General features: G+C 45.5%; 1 protein-coding gene across 1 annotated transcript; it reads right to left on the minus strand.

Annotated features, from left to right (window-relative positions):
• Positions 1-1,846: 1,846 nt before the first annotated feature.
• Positions 1,847-6,178, minus strand: LOC102388140 (antigen WC1.1-like). The gene is made up of 5 exons (XM_025216371.1): positions 6,154-6,178; positions 5,680-5,808; positions 4,230-4,325; positions 2,435-2,587; positions 1,847-1,887 (listed from the first exon to the last, which is right to left on the minus strand). Exons 1-5 carry the CDS (start codon positions 6,176-6,178, stop codon positions 1,847-1,849), a joined length of 444 nt encoding a protein of 147 aa, XP_025072156.1.
• Positions 6,179-9,201: the final 3,023 nt, after the last annotated feature.

The following is a 9,201-nucleotide window of genomic DNA, read 5'->3' on the forward strand; positions in this document are numbered from 1 at the left end:
GGGCACAACACACTGTCCAGGACTGGCTACTAAAGCCATCTCAGAGATAATAGAAACACAGCAGTATACCACACCATCCCAGGCTGCAACAGCCAGCTGCACCCAGACATCATCAAAACAGACAAGGACAATGAACAAGCCCTGATGATCAATGTGACCATCCCTTTCAAGAACCAGTTGTAGGCTTGTCTTGAAGCCGAACTGTGAAATATGAAAAAGTACAAGTATGATAAAACTTGTGCATCTAAGTTCTTTTAGCTGCCTAATAGATGGACAAGGATCTGGACCTTAGTAATTTCAGCCTGGAATATATAAAGCTTATCTTACCTTTCACCTTCCTCAGCTTTTTCCTGTAGGATGAAAAGGGCCGTGTACTACAAGGTCATTTTGTCTTTGACCCCGACCTTCATTTAGATAAACCAAAGAGTTTTAGAAGAGATTCTCACAGAATCTCAGCACCAACAAGACAGCATTTCCAACTGCACGTGCACATGGGTCACCTTGGTCATAAACCACTATATCATATCATAAAATGCAACAACTACTCACTCCATGAAAAATTTCCATAAGTAATTTTCCCTCAAAAGAGAGAGTGGGTTTATCAACTACATATGAACAAAACAAAGCAACACAAGATATTCATAAGCCATAAATGTGGATGTGATCCAGGGCAGATCGGCTGGGGCAGGGAGAAGAGGGTGGAGGGACTGCAATGGTGCAGTTGCACCCCACTTCAACAGTGTGGATCCCCTGTAAGTGCTCCCCTTCCTGGAGCCTCAGATGCTTGGGTCCCTCAAGGAGTCCAAAGCATGCTTGGAGCCCTGGGTTGGCAGGGGATACCAGAGGGCACCAATCATGGAGCAGGTGACGAAGCTGAGGCCTGCCTGCTGCTGCAGCCATCCACAGCTGATTGGGGCACACAAAGCCCGACATCACTTGCACCATTGCCAGGCAGGGGTGCTTGGAGAAGATGCATGGGGTGCTGGGCTCCCAGGGTATAAGAATTTCAAGAGAAGAAAAATGAAACAATCTACATTTTCACTGACTGCCTGTCTTGTATGCATACCAGCACAGCCTCTGGCTTCTTTACTTTTCATTCTAACCAGGAAGAGCACACACCAACTGCTGAAACTTCCTTAGCCTGACGAAGGGTTTTTGAGCCTGAAAGCTTGCTGAAAAATTGTTCTCTAACTATTTAGTTGGTCTAATAAAAGATATCAGATTCACCCAAAGAACCTTGTCTACAAGAAAAATAAGGACTTCTTTTCACTGTTTTCTAATCTTGTGAGAGTATGTGAAGGGGCCAGAAAATGACAGTCAGTTTATAACCTTGGAGTTCAAATGGAAGTTTGGAACAGGAATTCTACATTTGGGTCCGCTCTGTCTTTATCAATATTTCCTTACTTCATTGGATAGCATCAATGCACAGAATTATAAATCAAATATCCTGCAAACAGCTTGCAGTAATGAGGTACCACTTTATTATTATCTTGTCTTGTAATTCTTTTCATTCTACCTCCATTACCATCCCCTGGGACTGACCCAACACATCAGGCTGAGAGAAATATCACTTCTGGAACAAGCTTTAAGAAATGTTTTAATAAGAAAATGCATTAACTTTAGGATGAAGAATTTTTTAGGAATATAAAAGCAGGAACTATTCATACAGCCTGATCAATGGTAAATAAAAAATGTCACTTAAACTACTATGGTTGCAACTACATCACCCTCTATAAGAAGCTGGTCAGGCTACCTGCTATACACAGACTGTCTCTAGTGACTCTGGCCCAGTCAGCATTTCAAAGAAGAGTCATCTAATCGTGCAGCATTTGTGTCCTCACAGAGCCTATGCTCTAAAACAGACATTCTTATAGTGCAGACTCCAACCTGAAAATATCAAGGGAAGCACATGATAAGTGACTTAGTTCTGAACCCTGCCTTCCCATTCAGGTGAGCTACCCCAGACACCTCCACCGCAGTGATTTCAAGGTCACAATGAAATATAGGTATATCCATTACTTCCCATTGCATAACTTCAAGAATCTTGAGTGAGGCCTCAAACTACTGTGGGAGTAACTTATATTTTTGAACTTTAAAATAAATAGAATATTTTCTTCCCTTTGTTATTTCTGAAACTTAGATTAAGCATGCTTCATTTTTGAAGACTTTTAAGTTTGAAAACTGGAAAACTTGCTATACATTTTTAAAAGCAAAACAGAACCTTTTACATAATGATGCGACTCCACTTTCCACGGGGATTTCAGGGGCTTTCTCTTTATTTTGATGAGGTACAAGAACTTCTTCAGCATGATGAACTTCTTAGAAATCATCATAGTCATGTCTTATGAAATCTCCAGACATGACAGGGTTTTTTTTAAGTACTAAAGACTGCATGAGTAGAGATTATATAGTGAGATACAATAACTTTACTCACTTGTCTGTGAATCCCTTCTCCCATCACTTTCCTCTGGGGCTTCACTGACTTCCTTGTAATTCTGGTGAAAAGCAGAACTGTGTTCTGCATCAGAAATTTCGTCAGCATCATCATAACCATTGCTGGTGGCATCTCTGGGCAGTACAGAGGCCTCTGAAATACAGATGGGAATTAATAGTGATGAGGACAGACCTGACACTGAATAGAGAAATTAAGTAAAGTTGAGGGACAAAAGGCTGAGAAGCCCATCAGCATCCCTGATCTGCTCTCTTGATCAAATACATTAATTCAGCCTGGGAAGCCTGCTAACAAATGCTCTGCTTAGACCTGGATAAATTAAGTTCACTACTTCAGCCTTGTTCAACAACCCCATTATTTTTTCATAAGAGGATATCAGTATTACTGGACTGTATGTTGATAAACCCATGTTCATCTTGTCCCATTTTATCTTCCTTTCATATCTTTAATTCTTCTTTCCATCAGTTTCTGAGCAAAACTCTTATTTTCCATAGAGTTCTTGAGATGAGGCAGCAGCCTGGGAAATCAGCCACCTCAAGAGTCCCAATGGCTCTGAGAGCCAGGAGCCTGTCATCCACAGAAGCCCTTTCTCCAGAGCAACCCAGGAAGAGCCAGAGAGCTGTAGCTTCATTTCAGAGTTCCCAACAGAAAATGAACTTATCCAGGAAAAATCCAGATTTGTGGAAACTGCAAAGTATTTCAACTGCCAAAGACCTACTGTTGGACAATGTGCCCCTCTCCTGACTTGGAGCACAGCATGTCTTTTCTGTTTCTTAGGGTGTTAAATTCTTATGGACGCACAAAGGCCAAGCAAACAGGAATTCATACCCCTTGTCATACCACAAATGCCCAAACTTTGTGGCTGCAATGAATATGGAAATGTTTTCTGCCATTTTATTCAGTGGCAATCTGATTGTATTATGCACAAAAGCACAGACAACCCAGAACGACCCATGCTCTTCAGCTGCCCCAGGCTAGCATTTTAGGACTTAAGAGGCTGAATCCTGCACAGCCTGGGAATTATCTTGCAGGATCAGTTCCCTCAAGGCCCCAGAGCACCTGCCTAGCTTTCCTCTCTTACAGGGTAGTCTCTGATGCACTCCTGTGTAAATGGGCAACCTCAGCTCCCTCCTTTACATGGATGTGCTGTGGGGAATCTCTGAGACAGCTCTGTAATCAGGGAACAAGTCACCTGTTGCCCCACAGGATCAGGCCCTGATCAATTCAGGACAATGGGCAACATTTATTTTACCCATTGAAGCAAATCAGCTGGTGAGGCACATATTGTCACAGCTGATCCACTTCACTTGCTGATGTCTTTTATACCCATTCGTCTCTGTCCTCTGCCATACAACTAAATCAATGCCACACTCTGTAGGAGAAAGGATGATGGTGGAAGAAACCTCAAGGGAAAGTGACCACACACAGAAGATCACTGACCACTGTAGGAAAGGAAAGGAAAGGAGATAGTGAATAATCATTATTCCAATGTTCCCAAGCTATTTTCAAATTATCTGGCCCTAGAAACAGATGTTCCACTCCAAAACTGCAGCATGGGCAATGTGACAGAAGTTGTCCCAGAAGCTGGGACTAGCAACATTTTGGTTCATAAGCAGGGTGGGGTTTTCACTGACAGAAGTTCACTGGTCTCATCACAGAACCAGTGCTGGCGGCATTCAGCCCAGTGCAAAACTACACTTAATTAGGTCTAGTTCAAGATCTCAGGATGGGAAGTGAATTAGATAGTGACTCTGTGTTAGGAATGCAATGCACAGACCTGAATGAACAAATAATTCCTGCTTCTCCTTCACTGGGCTGTAGTCAATCTCTTCATAGACGACCTCAGAGAAGGGCTGCGTGACGTTTCTGGACCCTGAAAGCAAAGAGTAAGCAGTTATTAGAACAGGAGGTGGGAAACATTATTAAACCTTCAAATCAGTGTGGGACTATCAGTAGTTCTGCTTCATTTTCCTGCCAGAAAATATCTCAGTCTAGACAACTAAAGTGTCCCCTTTAAAAACTTCTCTTTGGAGATGTTTCCTTATCTGTTCCATCATCACAAAATGTATCCTCTTAAAATGTCCATGTCCCTTTCATTTCATTACTGCACATTATTGCCCACACAGCAGTTTCAATAATTCCTCTCCCAACATGAAGTTTACATTTCAGGAGTAACAACACTTATTTCTCTGTTTTATAATGTTGTTGTAGTTGAAGATGCATTTGTCTGTAAGATTCAATCCTCCAGTGAATATAATTCATTATCCACTCTTGCTCAAAACTGTTCTTCACTAGGGTGGCCATTCGTCCAGTTTTATAGAGGAAAGTCCAGTTTTCTGCTACTCTGTCCTCTGTTCTATTGGTATGAACCTGGATGCCTTTATGACAGACTGGTGGAACTCTGCAGAGAAAAATAGAGGACATAAAGGCATCCAGTTTCATATCAATAGGAAAGAGGACAGAGTAACAGAAAACTGGGCTGCCCTCAATAAAACTGGATAAATGGCCACCTTCTTTCACACATCTATAGTTTCAACGTTTTCCACAGTATATCCAATTGTTTTAGGTTATTATTGCTCACATTTTTGGCTCCATTGGCCTGATGAATAGCACGGCCCCACTTTGCAGGCTGGAGCATGCCCTGTGCCAGACCTTTACACCAAGATCTGGCCGGGGGCTCCATGGTGCCTCTGCCCAGTAAGAGTCCACTTCTGGCCAGGTATGCGCAGTGGGGGAAGGAGGAGGGGCAGAGCCCAATCCTGGCATGGTGGACATGGTGAAGGGATCTGTGCCACACTGTCCACCTAGAATCAGGCTCGAGGGCTCCATGCTCCCCACCCCTGGGCCCCACACACTGGAATCAGACCCTGACCCACCCTGCATGCCCGATCTAGCACTCAGAGCCACAATCAGCAAGTCTATCCACAGGATCCTTTGGGAACCCAACGGGTTGGACAGCAGAGCACTGTGGGCTGGATCTGACCCACAGGAAAGATGTTAACCACCCCCCTCTGGGGGCTTTTCCACTATTTCCCTCTTCCTTCTCTTTGGGAACCCAACGGGTTGGACAGCAGAGCACTGTGGGCTGGATCTGACCCACAGGAAAGATGTTAACCACCCCCCTCTGGGGGCTTTTCCACTATTTCCCTCTTCCTTCTCATACTCCACAACTCTCCCTGGAACTTCAAAGAGGTATTCCTATATCATTTAGACCCACTGGGACACACCTTTCTGCTGTGCTCTGGCATTTCGCACCAGCCCAGCCACAATGATTAGGACCAAGCAGAGAAGGACCCCCAGAATAATGCAGATGACAATGGGCACCATGTCTCCCCCACTGTCTGTGGCAGGTGGATCTGAAAGGAAACAAACATGGGAACAGTAGAGACTATTCTCTGAAAGACAAATGAATCTCAAGGGAACTTCCCCAGTTACTAATTGTACTGTATGTGGCCAGAAGGTCAAATACTGAGAGACAGGAGAGGAACTCGCATGCTAGAGCGAGAGTCAGAAGCCCAGGCACATCACCGGAAAGCCACTGAGCAGGAAAGCCTATTGGTCGGCGTGCCCTGCAGGACCCACCCTAGGTGCCATTGACTCATAGATATCAGACTTTCTGTCAAGAAGCTCCTTCTCCCAGAGCACAGGTTACAGGTCATCTCTCAGGAAAATGCAGCACTTATTGGAAGGGGGTTCTTTACCTGTTCCCTTCGGGGAAGTGGTCATTCCTGTTGCATCTGCAAAGGGAAAAAAGAGAAGGGCTGGAGTCTGAAGGAAGGGAGAGGTAAAGCATTATATACCAAAGAGATGGTCCTCCTGTGTGGCTGCAGGTGGAACTGGCACATCTCATATATGTTCTCCCTTCAAGGGGGCAGGGACAGTGCTGGGCCAACTGAGAAAGAAGTCCCCCAGTGCTTTAGGAGCAGTGGAGACAACAGTAATAAACTAGAACACCGGAGCCTCAGATGAGAGCAGGGGCTCCATGGGCTGACACCTGGGCACATCTGGGTCCTCCAAGGTTACACCCCTCGCCATCTGTTCCTGTGGCCAAGGAATGGGGGACAGATATATTGCCAGGGAGGGGTATCCAACACCCCTCCACAGAAAGCTCCAAGCTTTCTAACTACCCTGTCACTCACTGTTACTGCTGCCAAGGGGCTGCCAGCTCTTACTGCATAACGGATTGAACAGAGATCCACAGTGCAAATAACTAGATTAGCTTTATTGACTATGCCCAGGTGATAAGGCTGCCTGACAGTGGGATGTGTGCAAGGACAACAGATTCAAAGTTTTCCACCATTATGGATCTTATATACAAATACATATACACTATTAGGCCAATCATTAGCTAACGCAGTTAGTTACATAGGTGCATTACCTGAACAGGTAATATCTGCCACCTAAATTATTTTTGCTCCATAAATCTCCATGAACTATAATTTAGTTTGTTATAATTCTGCTATCCCAGCTAATGGCTAGTCCACTCCTACCTGATCCTTCCCAGCCATATTTGGAGCCTCCTTAGGTAGTTCTTACAGCTGCCCATCCTCTGCAGATATAGACCACCATCAAGAAAGCAATCTCAGCCTGGAAATTGCTGACACCTTTCTACTGCTATCCAAATTTCCATAGCAGCAAAAATTGAAAGCAAACAGATGTCTATATCCTCTGTCCCACCACAAATGCTCAGGTTTGTGGCACAACAGAAAGTAGTAATAGAATGGGTGGCTTTATAACAGGCCCAGTATGTTTGCTTATGGCAGAAGTGCTCAGGCAGCATAAACCTGCCCAGGCACTCCTGCCTTCCTGAACCAGATGCTACTCAGGATGGAGGGGGCTGATCCTTCAAACCCCAGTTATTCCCAGGTAGAATTGGTCCATCAAGCTTTAGAAACACCTGCCTTGCTTTCCCACCTTACCCAGATGCATCCCTGCACGGACATGACTTGCAAACCTGCACCCAGTGCAGGGTGCAGGAAAATCCCTCTGCAGGGGCCTCCGGTGACATCACTTGCAAACATGCCCCCCATGCAGGATGCAGAAAAATCCCTCTGCAGGGGATTTCCCCACATTCCCTGCAGCATGGAGTCCTGGGGGGAGGAGATTCCTGAGGGGGTGCACCTTCTACATTGTTAGCACCCCATTCCTGACAGCAGTGTGATGCACAGGCTGCAACATGGAGAAGGGACCCCGCTTGGGAGCTTCCCCTCACCATTGCACTTGCAGACACAGGTGCACAACTGCCCTGCATAAGGGTTTCCCCATGCAGGCCAGCAGAAGTAGAGGGGGAATTCCCACAGGGGTCCCCTGCCCAACTCAAGGACATGTCTGCAAGCTGGTTTTCCCCTCATGCAGATACATGGTAAGTTAGGGCTCAGCAACCAGGTGTATCTGAAGATGTCCATGGAGTGTGATCAGCTGTGCCACAACCTATCACAGCACAGCCAATCACACTCCACTGACAACATCTGTTTCTAGCCTCACATACCATCTCTGCAGGAAGCTTTCCTAACTGAATCTTTCCAACCTGTGGAATGAGGCTTACACTCACCAGAGCAATTCACAGCAGCATCTTCTTTATGGTGGCAGTTACTGTCCTCCCAGTGCTTTGCAGGACAGTGCCACAGAGATGACTCTGTCCCTCGACAGTCCAACTTCTCCAGCCAGATGGGGCCAGTCCCCTCCCCGAATGCTGCTTCACCCAGGGCAGACACAGCAGGTCCACAGCCCAGTTGTTTACACACGACGTCTGCATCTGCCATGTCCCAGGAGTCATCACACACCGTTCCCCAGGAGCCGTGGTGCCAAACCTCTGCTCTCCCCGAACGTCCATCCTTTCCTTGCACAACACGGAGCTTTTAAAAACTCACATGTTACTGGGACAGCTGGTCCTTAGGTCCTTAGGGACCTTAGGGACTAAGGTCCTTTAGGGACTAAGAAGAGATACAGAGAAGCATTGATACCTGTGCAGTTTCTAGAGCCTGGGCACGCAGCAAATGAGTTTTGTGTACTGTTTTCTTTTCCTCCTACAGAAATAAATATTACCATGAGTGGACTAATTACTGTGTTTCATGAAAAATGAAGTCGAATCTATAACCCCTCCACTTTAACACTGTGGGCAAGTTTACATGCAACGGTAACTCGCCTCAGTGACATGCTATACCGACAAAGCGATCATATCCATCTACACATGACCAACAGCTACTTTGCTGTAGGATTGTACTCCCTCACTATAGCATGCCACTATGGCATAGCAGCAGCTAAAAATAACCATTTGCCCAATAGACAACACAGTACCATCTAGTACTGCGCCATGCTTTAGCACTTCTTTTGGAAGTATTAAAGCACGATCATGACGTAGTAACTACATTGCCATATGGGTACGGTTATTATGTAATACCCAAAGGATTTGTACTTTAGTTATAAACATACCAGGAAAGCCAAGGCTGCAACTGAACTCCAGCTAGCTTTGAGCATCAAGGACAATAAAAAGTCCTTTTTCAGATATGTGGGGAGCCGGAGGAAAAGCAAGGGCAACATTGGAACCCTGCTAAACCAGATGAGACAACTGACAACTGACACCCAGACTTCTTAAATAGGTACTTTGCATTGTACTTTCATCAGCCCCATGGGATGCCCATGCCCGCTACGGGACAGGGAAGTCCGGGTGAGGGTGATTCCCTGCCCTCCATTAATGCTGACTTCGTGAAGGAACATCTTGAGAAGCTGGATACCTTCAAGTAAGCCGG

This window comes from Alligator sinensis, unplaced genomic scaffold (assembly GCF_000455745.1).
Source record: "Alligator sinensis unplaced genomic scaffold, ASM45574v1 scaffold537_1, whole genome shotgun sequence".
In the NCBI taxonomy this organism is placed as follows: Eukaryota; Metazoa; Chordata; order Crocodylia; family Alligatoridae; genus Alligator; species Alligator sinensis.